Source organism: Helobdella robusta, assembly GCF_000326865.2.
Source record: "Helobdella robusta unplaced genomic scaffold HELROscaffold_11, whole genome shotgun sequence".
Taxonomy (NCBI): Eukaryota; Metazoa; Annelida; class Clitellata; order Rhynchobdellida; family Glossiphoniidae; genus Helobdella; species Helobdella robusta.
The window spans coordinates 2617863-2641737 of NW_008703617.1; the positions used below are offsets into that span (position 1 = coordinate 2617863).

Here is a 23875-nt window from a genome sequence, read left to right on the forward strand (position 1 = left end):
CAACAGTTTGTGTTAAATAAAAATATTTGAAAAAATATGTTAAGTTAATACAATAATGAAATATAGCAAATTGAACAGTTGACAAACATTATATAGTGTTAATAGCCAGCAACCGTTTGTGTTAAATAAAAATATTTGAAAAATTATTTAGTTTTTAAGTTAAGTTATTACAATAACTAAATATAGCAAGTTGAAGAGCTGACAAACATTATACAATTCAATGCTTCAAATTTGTCAATTAATTTGAATTAAATAGCTTTTTTTCTAATTAAATAGCCAAATTATTAAAATTAGTGTTTAGATAGTTACTATAGCAGCAGCGTTATTGTAATTCAGATTCCAAAAATATGATGACATAACAAAATTAGGTAGCAAAATATTTCAAGAAGATGTTACGCATTAACAATAAACCCAGTGGTTGTTGCAACGTATCTGAACGTTGTCAGCTGTCTTTTCAACTTCCAAATCAAGCTGCTTGCTCAAACTTTTTAACTCATTTCTAATGTTTAAAAATTGTTCATTTTTGACTATCTAATTATTTTTTTAAATTTTTAACCGTTGCCTCATCAACTTTCAATTTTTCCAGTTTTATTTTCTGCCTTTCAAATATGTTGGTCGAAGTTTGATTTTTGTGTGAATTTTTGTAATTTACGGCATTTTTACCATATCTTTTTGTTTGTCTGTAATAACACCATTAGGACCAATTGTTATTTATTACCCAACATATAACTCTCATTGTTAAAAACGAGACTTTTATCCAATAAGTCATGAGTGGGAAAACATTTTGCTGTGAGGACAGCATTGTGAACTATTTGACCTTTGAAGGGCCGCATTATGAACTATTTGACCTTTGAAGCGTCGCATAGAAAACTATTTGACCTTTGGAGGGCCGAATATGTATTTAAATAGCAATTATTTTCAACCCATTGACTAGTAAGGAGAATTTTTAACATGTTTTTTGTGGCTGACGACCTATTTTTGGTCGTAATGTTCGTACGTTAGTTTTTTTTTCGATATTTTTAGGTTTTTATTATATAAAATTTTATAGAGTTTGCGCGGCTACATACGTACGTATACGTTTTTGTGTTTATTTTGTTTTGTTTCACACCCTGCATTACATTCTACAGGTATGCCGTGGCTCATGGTGTTTTAGTGGGATCTTTAATGGTCGCGGCTCGTTTATATTTTTACTCAAACGGGTCTTATTCTACCTCTCAATTTTTCTTTCTATTTTACCATTTTTATTTATTTGAGATGCGAGAAAGAGGATGAAGAAAGGAAAGAAACGAACTGGACAATAAGCACATGTCGGAAAACCCAGTTAAATGAAAAGATTCATAAGTAGAACTATTGTGTTCACAAACAATCATTAATGATCAAAACAAAATTTTTTTTTTCTTAAATCAAACAAAACACGTTGTAGGACCAAAAAAGCAAATATAATCAAACAGTGATATTCATCCATATGACCACATCTTCATTGATCATTAAAAATATAGAAAAATAATTCTAATTTAACTGCACCGCAGAGTATGAAATAATAATAATGAGCGTATTTATCTTAGCAGCGCGTAGCAATTGATGAAGTTAGCACTTTAATAAGTACACATATTACATTAAATTAATCAATCAAAGTTAATGTTAATACGTGTTACAATATGACATGCGATAAAATCTTAACGCAAGTTACGTTGGCGTATGATTGCTTGCCAGCCAGCCAGCCAGCCAGCCAGCCGCCACTGAAACAGATGTGCACATGGCGTCTTAAAAATTTTTACAATTGAATGAACGCGTTTATTTTTGATGGGAAATAAATAAAAACAAATAAATAAAAATAAATAATCTCTGCGCGTATGTGCAAACACGAATACATATAATTTTTATATGTAATGGTTCTCTATATATTTAATTACGTAATCATGAATCTGAATAATATTTTTTAGTGTGAATGTGAGCGCTGCGTTCAATTAAATGGCAGGCAATCAAATCATTAGCATCATAATTTATATGAAAACGTTTCACGAATCGGAGTCGAATGTTTTGAAAAGGAAAATGCTTTGAAGAATATGATTATTAATGTGAAATGATATGTTTCAGTGAATTTATTGAAATTTAAAAAAACACAAAATAAACCAAATAAAACATGTTTAGAGACTAAGTGTTATGATCTTCGTAAGGTACAATCATGGATACAATGATGGATTATATATATATCCATGAGTACAATGCCTCGGTCTCACTCAGACATATTTGTATTGCACTTCGGCTAATGACAACGCATCAGGCCTGTATGCATTTGTATCGACGCGTCTGATGAGTAGGTATCTGCCGGGAGTCGGGTTGTAGCATTTGTAGGTCACAGTAGCTCCCATCTCAACATCCCCTCTGAAGTAGTAGCACTGGGTGGCTCCGGATGTCCATATGCTGTTCATCCTGCTGTTCATCAATAAGTCGATGCTGAAGTCTTTCAAATATCGAGAATCTGTTGATTAGATGTTTTTAATATTATAATTTGAATTTTATAAATTTTTGTTGGTTTTGTTTATGAGAATCACTCACTCGTATAGTCGGTACTGCTGGTTATTGTGACCTCTGTAACATTTCGCACTGCGCCGAGATCCATCTGCCACCAAGCAAGCTGTCCCGCCCAGGTTGGATCGATGGAGGTATCGGTGGTCGACCAGGTTGAAGAGTTGCCATCCACCGCCAGTTCAGCCCCTAAATTCTGCCAGGTTCCACTCTGGATAACTCTAGATGTCGTAGCTTGATTTTCTGACAGCAAAAGTTTCTCCAATGTATGATTTTAAAAGATAATGAAACAAAGAGATTGGAATTTTAGCTGATATGTACAAACATTTAAGATGTGTAAAGAACGGCCTTCCTCATTACGTGCCGCAAAATCATTTATCGCTAAAACGAGAAATTCTGTTTTCCTAAAAACTTTTGTTGATCAGATTATTTTCCAAAAATAATTTTTGCAAAATGGTTTAGAAATAATAAAGCTGGCAAATACGTTAAAACGTTCATTTTTCATAAAAAATTCAAATTAATTTTAACCAATCAATTTATCAATGGAATTAAATATAATTGAATTTTTTCTACTTTGAATTTGTTAAATTTATGTACTAAATTGTATCGGCAAACAGTTATTGAATGAATAATAAATTAAAATAACCATCTAATCTATAATAACTTTTAATTTGTTGTTAGCAGAATATATTGTGCCGTGTATATTTTAATATTGATTTAACGTTATCTTAAATCCTATTGAATAACCCTGGGATGGGCAACTAAGAAGCTATTTTATGCGGCCCGCGAGGCCCTGTTCGCCAAAATAAAAATCGTCAGCCAGACATTATGACAAAAAAGGAGCCACAAATCTTAAAAATTTCTCTCCCAGGTCGAAAAAATTTGCAATTTAAGTACCTATGCGGCCCTTCAAAAGTAAAATAGTTCTCAATGCGGCCCTCACAGCAAAACGTTTGCCCACTCCTGGATTAACCTAAGGACTGGCCTGCCCATGAATGTCGTGTTAACAATGCAACATATAATTTAGATCTAAAAGCAAGATAGAAAACCTACAAACCATAATATTTTCCTAAATTTATAATGCTGAGATATGTCCAACTGAGTTAAGATCTCAGAATAATGTTTAAATAATAATAAAATTGTCCAAGTGAGGAAAAAATCTTGATAAAAAATTGTTTCATACCACTGTTAGGAATCACGTTTGTTGCTGTGCCATCTGTCGTGTCTATCAAATGGTGTAGTGGTGATAATACTTTTTTAAATAAAAATTTACTGTAGAAATAGCGGGAAAAAATATTACTAACATAGCGATAAAAGGATAAAAGCGGGCAAACAAATAAACAAATTATAGAAAAAAATACTAGCAAGGCGAAGAAAGAAATAACAGTACAGCATCATTACTCATCATAAAATAAAATCAATAGCGACCACAACGAGATGAGCAAAAATATTATAATGTAACATACAAGTTGAAAACGACATCTACTTCATCAAAATTTGTTAGTCGTGATTATTTTTCTAGCAAAAATATCCAAAATCGCGGTTCTAGATGGATGAAAATGAATCATTACAGTTCGTTAATACTGTGTTTAGCAAAAAAGCTCATGCTTACATTCGTGTATGCATATACAGCCAAAAAACAAAATTATTTTCAACATTTACAGACTTAAAACTGATAAAAATAATCTGTATGTAGGTAATAATGGATGTCAAAAATTTTGTAGATTTAAAAAATAATCAAAATTATTAACTTACTAGGACCAACGACTGCTTGATTGTCGGAAAATTTTGTAAAAACTCTGATCTCAGCAATGGCGATGGCATCAGGTCTGAAAGAGGCAGTCGGCTGTCTCCTCACCACCAAGTACCTCCCTCGTGTTGGTTGGTTGATGCAGACAAGAACTATTATTGATGCAGGTGATGTAGTGGAACTGTTTTGGTAGCTGGCACACATCCGACCGTCTTTGGGATCTGAACTGTTCGTCGATGTTATGAAGACGTCGAAGTCGTTGAGGTAGCGGGCATCTGGAAATGGAAACATGTCTAACTTGAACTGAACAAAAAAGCTAAACACACTATTGAAATTATTATCGGTGGTGTCACAATAACTTTTTTTTTAAGTAATACAAACAAAGTTACAACTTTTGCAAAACTGAAATTTATATATAAAAAATTATTCAAGCCAAGTGGTTATAGAAACTAAACTGTATGGATCGGAGCTAGCGAGGATGACAACTCCGGCCACAGCAGTCTCATTCAGAAGATCAACCATCCACCAGCCTGGCTCTGACGTCAGCGTTTCGTTGCACGTGATGCAAGCCACGGAGAATGTCGTAACGTTATTATCGATGGCTTTTTCAGGGCCCTCCAACCCCCAGGTTCTGCTCTGGTATGCTGGATGGTTGGCCAGAGACACTTCATAACCTTGTCAGGGTGATTAAGGTATTTACTAATGGGAAATAAGTTTAGAATGTTCTGAGTAAAAAATAATTTTATATGTGCGTACATGTATGTATGAACAAAAAAATGAAAAAGATGAGAAAGTAAGATCAAATTTGATGATTTAAAAACAAATTCAAGTTCGAAAAAATTATAGTATTGATCTCACTAAGATCGGCTCCATAAACCAATTTCTCTGCTTCATAATTCGAGACTCCACCTGCCAGCATAAAATTTTAACAAAGGATTATTTAACAAGTTTGTTTCAGATCAATATTTTGCGTCGAGTTCGTTCAATTGTTAAAATTTTATCCAATCAATAATATAAGATAGCAATAATCTACCTGATCTAATGTTACTCGCGTATATGTTAATTTCAGCGATGGCCAATCCATCTTGTCTAAATGTGCTACCTGGCAGCCTCCATACCTCCACATACCTGAGATATTAAATACTTGAATGTCCCATTCTCGTTGTATTACATTAACAGTATGCTGGAATGATATGCCAACTATATAGTGGAATGATACACATATGATAGAAATGATACATTCATGATAGGATATGATAGTTTATTAATTGTAGTTTAGCGGGATTTTATTTTGCATGCTAGTGTTAAATTGATTTGATTTGGGTTGATTCAATCAAAAATTTGTTTCCTCCTTAAAAAACAGACACCATTCACTGATTACAAAACAAGATTGATAAAAAAAATTAAATTAAAATGTCTTTATTCAAATCAAATAAAAAATTTTGTAACCTGCCGGTAACTGGCCCTTGGGAGCATGTTAATAAAAAAGTAGAACCAACTGGTATGCTGATGGTACTATTGTATAAGTAGCACAATGTATCTAACCCTGCTTCTGTTGTCACGTTAATTGCAAAGGCCTGAAGATACATTGAGTCTGTTGATAGAGGAAGAAATTGGTTCTAATAATTTTTTTTTTGGTTTTTGGTTTTTGATTTTAAAGTTATCTTATCAACATTTGCGTAGATTTCACTATTCTTATGTATATGTATATGTATGTGTATTATGTATTAGTATAATTTATCATTACTTAATGAGAATTGATTTCGGATTTTGAAATCAAATGATAAGTCTCGGAAAAGGATGAGTGCTTTAAGAGTACGTATTCATAAACGCTGTTTTTGTGCTGTTTATTTCTCTGAACTTTAGAAGACCTTTAACCTTTTAACTTTTTTAAGGGCTCACTTAGGTCATTTCTTTTTCTTTTATGGCCAAGTTTATCTAAAATAGCCAACTAAATGGAGTTTACAGCGACGTACCAAACATTGAATAGTTTATTATGAATTTAAAAAAATTATCAGTGGCGAGCCTTAAAAATTTTTTTGCATTATAATTTCAACAGATTTTGTATAATTCATAAAGATATTTAGAGATAATTGTTATTTTTACAAAACTTTTTCAGTTCATACATATATAAAGTATGATTGTGCTGGCATGAAAATACCTTGTAGCAGGTGCAAGCGATTGATGAAAAAATGTACAGTGAATAAGATAAAATTGATTAGAGATACACAAATGAAAATCAAAGATTATAAGTAAAATAATAAGAAAATAAATAATAAATAAATATAATTTAATGAATAAATTATTTAAAAATACTGAAAAATAATTTGTATTCGATTAAAATAACGATTGATCAAGATTTATGAGATTATTATTGAATGAATTCAGACAGAATGTAGGAAGAGGGAGAAAGTATTGATTGGAAAAACAGAAGATTTCAAACAAGGACGGTGAATGAACGAACGAACGAACAAACGTACGAACGAAGAATAAATGAATGAATAAAATGAAAGAATGAATAAATAAATAAAGAAATTTGGCGAATTAATTAGTTCAAGTTTCCTTAGATTTAATATCCTGTACCTAGGTACACTCACATAATTGTGATTGCCGCCGTTCTTAAATGCAATTCATTCGGAAACCAACATTACATTAACAACGTTGTGTAAAAAATTAACAATACATTACAATAATATGAAAATACTTTAAACACATTAATAAACATTACAGAAAAGGATAAAATTATAATACAAAAATATTATTAATAACACCAATACAATGCACAATTCACTCCATTAACAATTTATTGACATAAACTTGCAAAGATACAATGTTGTAACAACGTTAATACTCTTTCTCAGTCTCTCCCTGACTCTATCTTTGTCTCGGTATCTTCCACTCTCTCTCTCTCTCTCTCTTTCTCTCTCTCTCTCTCTCTCTCTCTCTCTCTCTCTGTTTTCATTTCATCAAAAATAATCACGCTTATTCGCTGCTTATCAAACCACACATTAGAAGAATTTTTCTTATACATCTCAAACTTCTCACAATCGTTGTCTTTGTAGTAATCATCATATTTTGTTTAAACGAATACCAATGCTTATTATATTCACATCACATGCGCATATTTTAACCAGCAATGTATTGACAATAGAACAATTGAGATATTTATCTTTTTGGCATTAATAAAATTTATTAAATTGAAATTTATTAAATCGAAATTAAACACTAGTTATGACTACTACCGCTACTGCTGTTGCTACTTCTATGGCTACTGCTGCGGTTACTACTATTACTACTACTACTACTACTAATAATAATAATAATAATAATAAATAATAATATTAATAATAATAATAATACAATCTAGTTAACCATGAGACCAATCAATCAGCTAAATCAGACCAGACCACCAAACTAATACACTGAAAAACGATTATTGAATATTAATAAGTTCACTTAACGACGGCAATAATAATAATAATAATAATAACTATAATAATGTTATGAATAACAGTAACAATGACAATGTTATGAATCACACAAAATCTACGTACATCTATGTGTATAAGGAAATCATATTCTAATCAACTAAACACTCACATGTGCCATGTATATTTTCCTACACACGCACACACCCAGACCCACGTACGTGGACGTACACACAGGCGCACATACATACATATTCATTCGCGTACAATCTTATTTGTATATTTAACAAGCAAGTGCGTATTTACATGCACAGGATGTGAAGAGCATGTCTAGCAATCAAAAAAACCATCCAAATGGAAATAAAAGCTGTACTAACTATAAAAATCTAAACTGCTTGTTATAGCCACATCACTGACGTCATAGGTTTGGCCGAGGTCCACCTTCCACCAACCGATGGCTCCTGGAGTGGCCTGTGAAGCGGCCACCGACCACGTCGTTACATCATTGTCTATGGCCAGACTTGCGTTATGGGTTTGCCATGTCTCGCTTTGGGTTGCATTTGCGTTTGTCAGTGGGATGAGGAAGGTGGAGTTTGTCACTGGGGAAAAAATGAGTCAACGGTATTTTTTCAAGTTTGATGTGCCACCGATAAATGAGTGCTAATAATATTTGGAGTGTATTTATATTATAATCTAATTAATATAGAGATGAATAAAAAAAATGCAGTCTCTAGTGCAGTGACGGTCTTGCGATTATTTTCACCGTGGGTGTATTGTTTTTTTTCTTTGCAGAATCATTGAGAAGAAATTAAAAAAATGAAACAAAATTTTTCTCATTTTGATATATTAATAATTATAAAATATTCATTTAAAATATGATATATTGAGTAACAAACAACTAAATGTATTTTATTACAAAACAAAATTAGTGCTACAACCCAAACAAAGCAAGAAAATAGTTAACAACAACAAAATGATCAATAAAGAACGACAAAAAACAACACATACAAATAAACAAATTACGAACAAGCAACAACAAACAAACAAACAAACATACATACATAAATACAAGCAAACAAACAAAGAACAGCCACAACCAGCCATTCACCAAAACGAACGACAAAGCCATTCCAACATACTCACCAACGGCAATGGCGAACAAGCTGACAGTCGACAGTAGCACTCCAAATAACTTTAACAGCATCTTCATCAGCTTTGCACGCTTTCCAAACAAAAATTTGTTATTAATTCTACGATAATTTTATATCATATAGAATTTGTATTTCATTCAAATATTTATAATAATAATTACAGATAATGTTTGTATATGTAAAAAACATAAAACACAATTAATTATATATAAATATACTAACTTTTATATAAAATAATTATATCTACCTATTAATATAATTGTAAATGAGCGTCTGTTTGCTTCGATAAGAAAAACTCGACTGGCTTACCGGCTTTTTAAAGGATTTACACAAATGAAGATGTTATATACACACACACATACATATATGAACAGAGGCATATATATGTATATCAATATGTATGTAATATATATATATATATATATATATATATATATATATATTATTGATGTCGTTGTTATTGTTGTTGTTATTATTAAATACATTTATATCGAAAAAAATTCTAGAACCAATCTACATCATTTTAGTTTTATTCGGATTAAGTAGAAGACGATAACATTTTTATTAGAAATTTATGCACTCAACAATCTTAGAAGATACCTACAAAACCAACTTCAGTCAGAGAGTCAGCCCCATGAATTAAAATGCCATCAGCCAGCATACATCTGAATCTAGGTATTCAAAAATTCATCTGAACAAGGTTTGTCATCAATATCACGGTAGCTATACTAACGGCTTTTGATATAAATTAACTAAAGTAGACTGAATCTCGACAGAAAACTGAGAAACGTTAACACTAGAAACATTCCCACTTAGGAAACTATCTACATTTCTTCAATCCAAATAGATTTACTCCCAGTATCAAAAGTTTCCACTGTAAATTCTGATAAACTAAAATATATATGTATATATTACACACATCTGTATATACTGTGTATATATGTATATATGCTTGTTTGTATTTGCGCGCGCGCGTGTGTGTGTGTGTCTTTGTGTTTCGATCATAGTATTTTATTATGTATTTGCGTAGGTATAGAGCAAAATGTAAGAAAAATAACTGATGACGATGGTTAAAGTTGAATAGATCAATAAAAAAAAATGTTAGCGAACTAATAAAATTCCATGCGTCGATTCGTTCAAATGATTTAATTGTAATTAATTATTTAATTATAGTTATCATAATAAAAAAAATAGTAATAATAAATAATAATAATTTGAGGGTGATAATGGATTTGGAGATGTTTCTTTGTTGTAAAGAGAGCGCTATTTGAAATAATATTTATAGATTTGATTGATTTGCCTTTTAGCAACCAATAAAAAATATTATAAAAGTATTATTTTTAACCTGAAAATAACAGCAACAACAACAACAACAACAACAACAACAGCAACAGCAATAATAATAATAATAATTATTATTATTATTATTATTATCAACACAGCTACGGCGCTCCGGCAACAAATGAAATAAAAAATGCGTTCGGTGAGTGTTAGGTAAACATCATCGTACATGTGTTGTTTGGCTGGTTGTGTGTTAAATAAAAGCTGTGTTGTTGTGTTTGTGTCGCGTGTTAAAAGGTGTGTTGTTGTGTTGCGTAGTTGTGTGTGTTGTTTGGTTTTTGTGCATGTAAAGAACAGTGCTTTTGTGTGTGGCTTGTTTGGTTCGTGCGTTCCGAGAGCTGTGTTGTTGTTTTTGTGTAAAAAGATGTGTTGTTGTGTCAGTCATGTAGTTTTTTGATCTTGTTTTCTTATAATTTTGTTGTTTTTTCTGTTTTTCAACATGTTTATTTCCATGGAATGTTTTTGTGTTCATGCGCTTCGAGCTATAGACGTTGTTCAGCTTTATTGTTGTGAATGACGAAGTTAATGCCATGGTTGTAATGAATTGAATCCCAATTTATCTTTACAATTAATTAATTAAATTTTACTATTAATCAATTATTTATATTATAATTAATGCGTTTTAGAGTGTCAATAATTGTAAATGGAATTCATTGCTTATTAATATTAATAATGTAAGATCGTAATGTAACAAGGTTTAAAAAAATGGCTAGCGATACGAACACAAAAAATTGACATGAATGTCTGGCTAATGACCAACAAAATAGTCTTTATTCACTACATTACAGGTAAACCGTCGCGTGTGTGATGTTTGTGTGTGTAGTGTTTCAATTGAATCTGTGGAGTATAAACCGTTTGTCATCACTTTGTATACGAATGTACCTTTGTGTGATTTTCAATGAAATTGGTCTCCAAAATGTTAAACGTCCAATCACGTTCGTGTCGTTATGCGTGTGTATCAGTTCGAGAATGTGTGTGAATGTATGGGATTTACATTAAATTGTATGAATCTGTTTGTTAGTAGGTATTTTTAGGTGTGTGTGTGTTTGTGTGTATGTTTGTGCTGTATGTGTATATGTGTGTGGTGTGTGTGTTTTTGTGTGTTTTTGTGTGTGTATATGTGTGTGTGTGTGTAGCACAGAAAGGTGCAGGTTTTGAGACTGGAAGCGTCCAGAAAAAATATAAAAATATTTGTAATTAAGTTAGCCTCCCTCGATAGGAACATTTTAACACGACAACCATTTGAAATCACGTAGGATAAATTTTATTTATTTAAATTAAAACCAACACCAACATTGAATTGATATGCAGGGAAACATGCAGAGGAAATGGTCATTATTTGCAAAGAGTGACTTGAATAAATATGCTAATTGATGCATTTTTTTAAACTAAAAGATATCATGTCGCGTAGTTCAAATCATTAATTTAAAGTTAAAAATAAGATAATGTGACTGAATAATTTTAGAAAATTAAAAATTAAACTCAAAAATAAAGAAATGCGACTTAATAATTTCAGAAAGAAAGTCTTTTACCCGGAGGTCAATTGTATTGAACCTGCACTTCAGCTAAGGAGAGAGCATCAGGCCTGTAAGCTTCTACATCTGCACGTTTAATGAGGACGAATCTACCAGGAATTGAAGTGTCACATTTATAGAAAACAGTGGCACCAGGCACCACATCACCTTTGAAGCTGAAGCACTGTTTGGCCTCCACGTTCCATGCGCTGTCCAGTCTGCTCTTCATCAGCACGTCAATGATGATGTCCTTCAAATACTGGGCATCTGTTTATTGTTCAGTTTAATAACATTTTTTACTAGTATTACTATTTCTACTTATTTAATGCCATTATCATAATCACATTAATTATTTTTTTATTATAGTAGTTGTTGTTGTCAAAGTTTTTGCAAAACTCTTGAACATTCGAATTTTGTTAAAGTGTTGTTACTGCAATTCTGACATAATATAACATTTACAAGTAAAGGGATTTTTTTTCAAAATGTCGTACTGGTGTAATCCGAACTGCTGGTTATGAAGACTCCGGTGACATTGTAAACTGCACCAAGATCCAGCTGCCACCAAGCAAGTTGTCCTTCCCAGGTTGGGTCGAGTGAAGTGACGGCGGTGGACCAGGTTGAGGTTTTGCCATCAACTGCCAGGTAGGCCTCTAAATGGTTCCAGGTTCCACTCTGGATCGCCCTCGAAGTTACAGTTTGGTTTTCTGAAAATGTTTCAAGTGTAGTACTATATACAGCTTGAACCAATTCCATAAACATAACAATAGCAGCAAAAACTTGAAGAACAATGCTAGATTGCGCTTAACGTGAAATCAATGCTTGCATGTATGTATGTACAATATCATCAAAACGTTTCTTTCAGCTTCAAAACAAGAATTAATTTAATGACAAACATTATCCATTAAAAAATCTGCTAATAAAGTAATAAATCCCACTTGAACCTTTCATCAGCTTTGTAGCATCAAAAATCTGAACAGGTTCTGCGATGTTTATTTTTTTGAAATTTTCAACAAAATAATTTGCTTTTTAAAAAGAATATGAGATTAATATATTGATAATATTGATAGTATCACGTTATTATCCATTTACTACAAGTACCATTATCTGGAGCAACAAAAGCTTTGGCGAAAACTCTGATCTCTGCGATGGCGATAGCATCAGGTCTGAAGGAGGCAGTTGGTTTCCTCCTCACCACCAAGTACCTTCCCAGTGTCGTCTGGTTGGTGCAAGGGAGGGTCAGTGTTGATCCAGCCGTCGTGTTTGAATTACTTTCATAACTTGCACATAATCTTCCTTTGCTGGGATCTGAACTGATGGTTGAAGTGAGGAAAATGTCGAAGTCGTTGAGGTAACGGGCATCTGTATGAGATAAAAATATAAGACGGGATGACATTATTTTGAAAAGGCCGTGTTAACGAATGCTTACAATTGTTGTTGTTGTAGTAATAAATAAAAATTATTCCGCCATGGTTCATTATTCGCTATTTATTTCATCATAAATTATACAGTTCATGTACAGTTTACTTAACGTTTTGTCAAATTGTGCAGAACCTTTTTACAAATTTTCATGTTCAACAGCAGGTTTTTAAATCTTTTTAAAATATTTTCCCGAACAATAAAAACAAGCAAGCAAACAAAACAAACAAAGAAGCAACCGAACCGTAGTCATTAGAACTGGCCACAAGGACGACACCGGCCACAGGAGTTTCCTCGAGCAGGTCGACCAGCCACCACCCTGGTTCAGATGAGAGTGTTTCATCGCAAGTAGTGCAAGCGACGGAGAATGTTTGAATGTCGTTATCAATGGCTTTTTCAGGTTTCTCACGTCTCCATGTTTTACTCTGTACCACAGGGTGGCCCGCTAAATCTACCTCGAAAGCTGATTTGAAGAAATTTCATTTTGTTAAACATTATTCAAAATTTTAAGTATAAAAAGTAATCCTGAGACTTACTGAAATCTGAACTGTAGACAAGCCTTTCTGTCAGAATATTTGTTAATGAATGTTCGGTGTGCAGTGTGTGTTGTTCATATATTGTTATAAAACAAATACCCTTACATGAAATTTGTTATTTTACTTTGTAAATAATGTTTCTTAATTGATTTTACAGATATGCCGTCTGAATATTATATAACCATCTGTAATTATTTTTAACATTTACGCTTCAGAAAATATTTGAATAAAAATCAGACCACAAAAGAAATAAATGCAAAAACTCGCCAGGATTAAGTGTTGACGTCAGACAATCCCTATCTAAGATATAGTTGTTGTTAAATTCATTTGCCACCAAACGGTCCCTCACAAAGGAGCCTTCAAACTGCTGTAAAAAGCACGGTGGACTGACATCTGGGTTGTAATCTACGATTTTGCATACGTTCAAAAAGATGCAGCGTGAAAGACAAGTTTGTAAGTCATAGTAAGGCGCTTGTGTAAGGCCAGGGTAATTCATCAAGCGAGTTACCTTCCAACAACGAAAAACATCATTGTTTGCTTGAACTGAAACTGAAATATACAATTGCAAAGGTTATTTAACATTTTGAATTGCTCGGATGCGAAGAATTAAAATTTTGGGGAAAATTTTAACAAGAAATTTAGTTAAAAATCACGATATATATTAACACTCATCATTAACAACTGAAATGTATGTATTAATAGCACGTATATATCTAGATAATTAAATTTATCAAAACGTTATTATCATAAAAATCACAAATGCCCTAACTTTCTGCAATAAAAGCTTTGGCAAAAACTCTGATCTCTGCGATGGCGATAGCATCAGGTCTGAAGGAGGCAGTTGGTTTCCTCCTCACCACCAAGTACCTTCCTAATGTCGTCTGGTTGGTGCAAGGGAGGGTCAGTGTTGATCCAGCCGTCGTATTTGAATTACTTTCATAACTTGCACATAATCTTCCTTTGCTGGGATCTGAACTGATGGTTGAAGTGAGGAAAATGTCGAAGTCGTTGAGGTAACGGGCATCTGTATGAGATAAAAATATAAGACGGGATGACATTATTTTGAAAAGGCCGTGTTAACGAATGCTTACAATTGTTGTTGTTGTAGTAATAAATAAAAATTATTCCGCCATGGTTCATTATTCGCTATTTATTTCATCATAAATTATACAGTTCATGTACAGTTTACTTAACGTTTTGTCAAATTGTGCAGAACCTTTTTACAAATTTTCATGTTCAACAGCAGGTTTTTAAATCTTTTTAAAATATTTTCCCGAACAATAAAAACAAGCAAGCAAACAAAACAAACAAAGAAGCAACCGAACCGTAGTCATTAGAACTGGCCACAAGGACGACACCGGCCACAGGAGTTTCCTCGAGCAGGTCGACCAGCCACCACCCTGGTTCAGATGAGAGTGTTTCATCGCAAGTAGTGCAAGCGACGGAGAATGTTTGAATGTCGTTATCAATGGCTTTTTCAGGTTTCTCACGTCTCCATGTTTTACTCTGTACCACAGGGTGGCCCGCTAAATCTACCTCGAAAGCTGATTTGAAGAAATTTCATTTTGTTAAACATTATTCAAAATTTTAAGTATAAAAAGTAATCCTGAGACTTACTGAAATCTGAACTGTAGACAAGCCTTTCTGTCAGAATATTTGTTAATGAATGTACGGTGTGCAGTGTGTGTTGTTCATATATTGTTATAAAACAGATACCTTTACATGAAATTTGTTATTTTATTTTGAAAATAATGTTTCTTAATTGATTTTACAGATATGCCGTCTGAATATTATATAACCCTCTGTAATTATTTTTAACATCTACGAACAAGAAAATATTTGAATGAAAATCAGACAATAAAATTAAAAATTGTGTTAAACTCGCCAGGTTTAAGTGTTGACCTCAGACAATCCCTATCTGAAATTTAATAAAAAATTACTATATATATAAACACTCACCATAAACAAGTAAAAATGTACGTAGTACGTATATATCTAGATAATTAAATTTGTCAAAAAGTTATTATCATACAAATAGAAATGCCCTAACTTTCAGTGCGAGAAGATTTGGCGAAAACTCTGATCTCTGCGATGGCGATAGCATCAGGTCTGAAGGAGGCAGTTGGTTTCCTCCTCACCACCAAGTACCTTCCCAGTGTCGTCTGGTTGGTACAAGGGAGTGCCAGTGTTGATCCAGCCAATGTGTTTGAATTACTTTCATAACTTGCACATAATCTTTCTTCGCTGAAATTTGGGCTGTCGGTTGAGGTGAGGAGAATGTCGAAGTCGTTGAGATAACGGGCGTCTGAAAAAAATGTATAAAAATAGTTCTACAGTAATAACATTTAAATAAAAATATATTTTAATTATAAATTAAGTTAATTTGTATAAAAATATTTTTAAACAGATCAAATGACAGCAGACTAGAGTCATCGTGACTAGCGACGAGGACGACTCCAGCAACTGGTGTCTCAGCAAGCAGGTCAACCATCCACCAGCCAGGTTCTACAACGGTCGCTTCGTTGCACGCAACGCAAGCAACTGAGTAAGTGAAAACATCGTTGTCGATAGCTTTTTCTGGTCTTTCATCGCCCCAAGTTCCACTCTGAAAGACTGGATGATTAGCTAACCAGACTTCGTAAGCTGTTAAAGTGAGATTTTGATGTTTAGATAAATATATTCATAGAGAGATCGAAGAATAAATGAATAGCTATATTTATTGAAAGCAATAATTTAAACAATTAAACATACAAAACATTAAACAACAAGTAAGTGAAAATCTTCCAACAAATAAGGATATGGATCTTACTGAAATCCCATGCGTAGGCCAGCTTTTCCGCATTTAAACATGAGTTGGCACCTGTCGGGGTATATTTTAATGAAACATTCGTGAAAACAATGCTTCGTAAACAAATAGAATCGAAATAATTTAATTTTTAAAAATGGAAATAAAGCAATAGGTTATAAACCAGTGAGGCCATCACACACCCCGTATTACTTTTTGTGCTTTCTCTACTTGTTGGCACATGATTTAATGTTTAAGTGTTACATCAATGTTTGAGTGTTACATTTTGTTTAATAATCATAATTAATGTCAGAAGTAATGATTCTATATTTATCGATATTTGAACAAATCAGCATAATTGAACAGCATTCAAGGGCAAACCAAATGACCAAGCAACAAAAAGCGGTCAGTATAGATACAAAGACATGCAAAAATACATCAAAATACAAACACATGTCTATGATAAAACATGATAATCCACCGAAAAACAAAAATTTTTATATAAAAACACCAAACAACCCACACTAACAAAAACAAAGACAGCCAACAACAGCACCCAGCAACAATAATGAATAATGAGCTACACTACAACAAAAACCTTAACTAACCAACAACCTGCTCCGACAAACTGACCGTCATACCCACCAGAAGATAAGTCAACATAAATATTCTTTCCATCTTTTTCTTTCTCCTTTTATCACAAAAATATTTCCCCTGAAAAATATTTCTCAACGAAGTTTCATCAATTGAAAATTTAACTATAGAGGTACCCAGTTCGGCCATTTATATAGTCTTTTCAGTAAATGTTTATATACAACGTTAATAAATGTGTAGAAAAATCTGTATAAGTACATATAGCTGTTCAGTGTTCACACACACACACATACACGCACCACTCACACACCACACAAACACACACACACCCACACACGCACACACACACGGACACAAAAACACCTCACCATTCAAAACCTTGGCTAAAGTGTTGTCTCACAGATGCTAAAATCTTATATACTACGTTAATAAATATGTATAAAAGTATAAAGATATGTAAAGGTACATACAATTATTCACACATACATACACGCATCACACACACACACACATATATATTTATATTTATACATTATATATTATATATATATATATATATATATATATATATATATACCTATACATATATATGTGTGTGGGTGTGTGTGTGCGCGCGTCTGTGTGTGTGCGTGTGTGTCGGGCGTATAAATGAATTAACCAAATTTAATTAAAATTAAATCGATAAGTAATAATTCATACATATAAGATTTTTTTTATTGGAAAAATAATTTTTTAATTTTGAAGAAAAATATTCATGTTAGACATGTTTATGCTTTTGTGTGTGTGGTGTATATATATTATATATATATTATATATATATATATATAAATATATAAAAATATATATAAAAATATATATATATATGTATATATATATATATATATATTTACAATATTCTATAAATTCTACCGAATGATTGGCGTTAATATGTTTGTAGTTCGTTTTTTTCGATTTTTTTTTCTCAATAAAGTTTTTTGATGAATTCGTATCGTATATATATATATATATATAAATTTCTTATCTTGTTTTATTGAATGTTTTAATCAATTTCTCAATGACTGTAAGATTTATTAATTTGTTTATTAATAAGTTCATCAACTTGTTATTTATTTATTTTTATTTTCACACGCACACACGCACACACGCCTAACAAGCTGTGATTTTCATCAAAAATGGCATTTCTGACAGTCTTAATCCTATATATACAATACTTGTCGAATATGTTTGCATTGAAGGATACGAATTCACAAAACTTTGTTTTAAAATCAAATGATCAGAACTATTTAAAAATTCTGACAGCTAAATTGAAAATTGGGTCTAGGAGTTTTGCTTTTTGTGGATCGAAGAAATGGAACAATCTTCCGTACAACATCCGCAGACCTGGAATATCACTGGTGCGGTTTAAAAAAGAATTAAAGATTTTTTATCTTGATACTTTATTTGATGAACAATATTATAGTTGATAATATGAACTAAGAAACGTTATATTTTTATTTGTATTTCGATACTTCTTCCTGTGGACAATATTACAGTTGATAATATTTGAGTGAGCTGTTGAGTAACTTTTTAAAAGGCGCTCTATAAATTTTTCTATAATATTAATAATAATAATATGTATGTATGTATGTATGTATGTATGTATGTATGTATGTATGTATGTATGTATGTATGTATGTATGTATGTATGTATGTATGTATGTATGTATGTATGTATGTATGTATGTATGTATGTATGTATGTATGTTATGTATGTATGTATGTATGTATGTATGTATGTATGTATGTATGTATGTATGTATGTATGTATGTATGTATGTATGTATGTATGTATGTATGTATGTATGTATGTATGTATGTATGTATGTATGTATGTATGTATGTATGTATGTATGTATGTATGTATGTATGTATGTATGTATGTATGTATGTATGTATGTATGTATGTATGTATGTATGTATGTATGTATGTATGTATGTATGTATGTATGTATGTATGTATGTATGTATGTATGTATGTATGTATGTATGTATGTATGTATGTATGTATGTATGTATGTATGTATGTATGTATGTATGTATGTATGTATGTATGTATGTATGTATGTATGTATGTATGTATGTATGTATGTATGTATGTATGTATGTATGTATGTATGTATGTATGTATGTATGTATGTAAATACGTATGTATATATTCTTAGTTAGCTTGTTTTATTGAATGTTTTTAATCAATTTCTCAATAAGTGTAAGATTTATTAATTTGCTTATTAATAAGTTCATCAACCTTCTATCAAACACTGATAAAAATTAATGTTTTTAATAGCATGGAAACGGATTAATGAATATTTTTTGATTAAAATTGAATTAATTCTGACAAAAATTTTTGGCTAAACTAATTTTGTAAACATTTACATTCATAGATTGAAATTTTCCAAAATATCCTAACAATCAATCACTCAATCAATCAATTAGCTTATAAAGCGCTATTTCCGCGATGTTCAACAGCGATGTTCACAAGGAATTTTGAAATATTGATAATTTGGGCTATGTATGTAATTTAACTATTTAAAATTTGAAAATAAATAAGACGTTTCAACAACCATCGGTCATACTATAACATTCTACGGAAATGATGAACATCATAAGATGAGATATTAAATAAGAATGCAGCACAACTTAATAACGTCTCTCTCTCTCTCTCTCTCTCTCTCTCTCTCTCTCTCTCTCTCTCTTTCTCTCTCTCTCTCTCTCTCTCTCTCTCTATTTTTCTTTAATACATAGAACTTGTGTAAATAATGATGACTTAGTAAGTTATGCTAATAGTAAATTATCCATTGCTTGTTACTATTAAAGTTTAGTAATAATGTTCAATAATTAAACATGCCACACTTTGTTTACGGCATTTGTACGAGTTGTGAACGCGTAAGACTCCGTGGCGCAATGGATAGCGCGTCGGACTTCTAGTGGTTGAAGATGTAATTCGGAGGTTGTGGGTTCGAGTCCCACCGGAGTCGTAGTTTTAGCGCTGCTTTTGTTGACTTTTCAAGCATCGTGACTGTTGTTAAGCTGTTGGCGGTGTTGTTTGGTGTTAAACTATAATATGCATGCTACGAATTTTACTAAATATTTAGAGTTGAAGTTGCTCCATAACTTTTTCCACATTGCGTTTTTGTTTATTTAACGTTTATTATTATTATTATTATTATTATTATTATTATTATTATTATCATTATCATTATCATCATCATATAATAATAACTATTTTGAGTGCTGATACAAGTACTCATTTATTCAACTGACCCATCTAACGGGGCCTTCGAGAAATTAAAGAGTGATGATAACTAACCTCAAAAATTATCATCATCAAAACCATCATCGTCACCACCATCATCATAATCATCATCCTCATTCCTCCATCTTATTTTTTCTCCCCATCTCATCAACATTCTCTCCATCATGCAATCATCGACCCGCAAATTAGATAGAGGCAAGTAATTCAACTGAATACTAAACAAACATCTTCCAGGCAACATAACATACACCTTACTTTTACACATCGAACTTTCTTCACTTACAATACATACAAACACAAGCCCACACATACACACACATCCATACCAAATATATACATTCATTCATCTATTTATACATTAATTTATCCATGTATATATACAAAAACGTACATAGACTCACGCATGCATACATACAAACATATACATATACACATACATACAAACACATATGCATCCATCCATATATGTGTACAATGTACATACATTCATCTGTCAACACATCAATCTATCCATCCTTTCACTTATACATATACATACATAGATACGTACATACTAAACTTGTATATGATAATAGATACATACACTATACATATATGCAATAACCATACACACATATCTACATACAAACACACATACAAATATACAATAAAAACAAACATGTAAGGCACGTTTACAAATCTTGCTCCGTGTTTATGAAAAAAAATTTTATTAAATATTAATTATTTTTTCAAAAAATAGTTTAAATACTGATAAATAATAAGTTCTAATAAAAATATTTAAAAAAAAATAACAGTAATAATAATAATTTCTACTAATGGAGCAATAGCATTAATGCTTAGGATAGAATAATGATAACAACAAAGCAAATATCGGTAGCATCTATAACATTAACAGAGCATAACTCTAAGGAATTTATAAGTAATAAGTGATTTCAATAAATAAATATTCTTACAAATAAAACAAAATAATTATAATATTTATTATTATTGTTATCATTGTTATTACAATACAACTTCATCTTTGAAATATTACAAAAGTTGAAAGATTGAAAGCAGCGCGTCTTATACGTTCAGTTTGAAAATTCTTAAATAAAATTTAATCGATTAGATAAGATACACGTTCATTTATGTGAGAATAACACGTTTGCTTTGCACACAAATACACACAACACCCACACACACACTTTCTCTCTCTCTCTCTCTCTCTCTCTCTCTCTCTCTCTCTCTCTCTCTCTTATTCTATTTCTACCCACCCACACTACCTCCTCCGGCCAATTTCACATCAGCAACAGCAACCCAACTCGATAAATTTCATCAGCGCCATCCATCCTCACAGAAGATATTGTCTAAAAGATTTGAAGAAAAGTAAGCTGTAAACTCTTTACCTGCCAGGTTTTATAGAGGTGATTTTAATGTTTTGTCTTGTTAATTCTTATCTGAAAAAGTTTATGTAATTTTAATTTTGCGAATTTTCTGCGCTTCCTTTTGGGATGATTTTTAGAGTTTAGTTCGTGCTATAATCTAGCCACAAGTAGCTAAGCAAAAAAGTATCCACTTTATGGACGAACTTGATATAAGCTGGTCAATAATAATTAATCTATGCAAACAGACGTTTTTTGTAATTAATCAACTCAAACCTAATACATTCACATATGCACACATGAACAATCATCATACACACATACAAACACATACACACATACATACGCAAATATACAAATAAACGACATGCAAGCTGGATAAGTATGGCTAGACAAACATTGTCGTCCACATCTTCATTTATGATCAATTTTTTTTATTGTCAACAAAACCATCATGGCAAATATCAACAGTGTTGCTGTAAACAAAACTAAAACACATGTGCGACAATGTATGAATGTACGTGAGATGTCTTTATGTGTATGTGTATGTAGTAAGTAAAAAGACCTTTTGTATGTTTGAATGTGTGTAGTTAAAAATGTTTGTATACGCAATGAAAATGTATACTTTTTTGTATGCAATGTTCCAAAAAGTAGTTAGTATGTTAGTTTGTATATATCATAAAGAAGTTTGTATGTATGAATGTATGTTTTTGTATATCGTGTATCAAAACAAAGTTTGTATGTATGTTGCAAAAAAGATTTTGTATATTTACGTGATTATAAATCAGGGCAATTGTGCTTCTGCTAGAGCAGCTATGTGCCTAATTTCCAAAAAGCATTCGCCAAACGTTGAAACAGTTGTTGAATGATCTTCCTCTGTTTCTAATTAAAAAAAATATTGAAATAAGCAATTTTTAAGATTTCAAGAAGTTTGTTCAGCTCCACTAGAATTGCTAGAGTGTTTAATAAGCTATCTATGTATGTATATAGACTTATAAGTTTTGTTTCATTTATAGTGAATTACGTACTAAGATCTAGAAACAAACAAAAACATGTGAAAATACTTTAAGGTACACAAATTTCATTGAGTATGTGAGCTTGCTAGCAAACATACAATGGATAAAAGCTGGATACAAGCATACTAAAACAAACTTGCTGGCAAACTGAAAACTAACAAGTTTATTTAAAGGAACGTATATATATATATATATATATATATATATATATATATATATATATATGTATTATTATCATTTATTGAATGATAATAATTATTATAATTGTTGTTATTATTTTTTTTATTGAAAATTAATAATAATAATATTAATATATGTGCCTACACGCACATATATAGATGAAAAACACGTGTATATAAAAACACATATACTCATAAAATGATCAGCATAAATATACATGAAAGAGAAACAAAGAGAGAAAGAGAGAGAAAGAGAGAGTGAGAAAAAAAGAGGGGGAGAGAGAGAGGGTAAAAAAGGAATGATTTGCAGGCGAGGAGAAAAGTGAGTATTAACTTAAAAATAGATCAAACATAAGTTAGCTTGTTCGCTGCTCGTTCTACTTGTGACGTCAAAGATGCTTGCGCTACGTCATTGTTCTTTGTTGTTAATGTTGTTATTATTATTATCGTTGTTGTTATTATTGTTATTACTGTTGTTATTGCCATTGTTATATTGCTATTAGTATACCTAATCATATGTTTGTGTTTCTTACTCTTCATTTGTGTGATTGATACGCGTTTCAATCTATGCAGTTCAGTCATTGGAATGAATCAACATCAACGATTTAAATATTATAAATAATAATAATAATAAAATGAATAATAATATAAATAATAATAATGATAGTTATATTGAAAATTGTGATATTAATTCAGGTTTTTTTTAGATACACTGCACTTAGAATTGGATGGAGCAGTTAGCATTATTATCGAAACTGTAAAAAAATACGTAAACATATATTCTCCGAACCCGACGACCTTTTTATCTATTAAATTACATAATATGATTTACACGATATATCTATATGTACATATATATACGTGTGTGTGTGAGTGTGTGTTGTTCAATTGTGTAGTATGTATGTGTGTGTGTGTGTGTGTGTGTGTGTGTGTGTGTGTGTGTGTGTGTGTGTGTGTGTGTGTGTGTGTGTGTGTGTGTATCT

At 31.6% G+C, this 23875-nt stretch overlaps 3 protein-coding genes across 3 annotated transcripts; all 3 read right to left on the reverse strand.

Annotated features, from left to right (window-relative positions):
* Window positions 1-2240: 2240 nt before the first annotated feature.
* HELRODRAFT_167350 (hypothetical protein) lies at window positions 2241-4570 on the reverse strand (the record flags this gene model as incomplete). Its single annotated transcript, XM_009012868.1, has 3 exons — window positions 2241-2482; window positions 2560-2772; window positions 4285-4570. 3 exons carry the CDS (start codon window positions 4568-4570, stop codon window positions 2241-2243), a joined length of 741 nt encoding a protein of 246 aa, XP_009011116.1.
* Window positions 4571-4702: 132 nt separating this feature from the next.
* On the reverse strand, window positions 4703-8911 carry HELRODRAFT_167351 (hypothetical protein; the record flags this gene model as incomplete). The annotated part of the gene is made up of 6 exons (XM_009012869.1): window positions 4703-4953; window positions 5138-5188; window positions 5313-5407; window positions 5729-5873; window positions 8085-8306; window positions 8851-8911. 6 exons carry the CDS (start codon window positions 8909-8911, stop codon window positions 4703-4705), a joined length of 825 nt encoding a protein of 274 aa, XP_009011117.1.
* A 2283-nt stretch (window positions 8912-11194) lies between these two features.
* On the reverse strand, window positions 11195-17128 carry HELRODRAFT_167352 (hypothetical protein; the record flags this gene model as incomplete). Its single annotated transcript, XM_009012870.1, has 13 exons — window positions 11195-11209; window positions 11754-11980; window positions 12205-12417; window positions 12649-12693; window positions 12812-13072; window positions 13374-13592; window positions 14005-14214; window positions 14435-14689; window positions 14991-15209; window positions 15716-15970; window positions 16090-16308; window positions 16475-16525; window positions 17059-17128. The coding sequence occupies 13 exons, from the start codon at window positions 17126-17128 to the stop codon at window positions 11195-11197; spliced, it is 2259 nt and encodes a 752-aa protein (XP_009011118.1).
* Between the last annotated feature and the right edge of the window lie 6747 nt (window positions 17129-23875).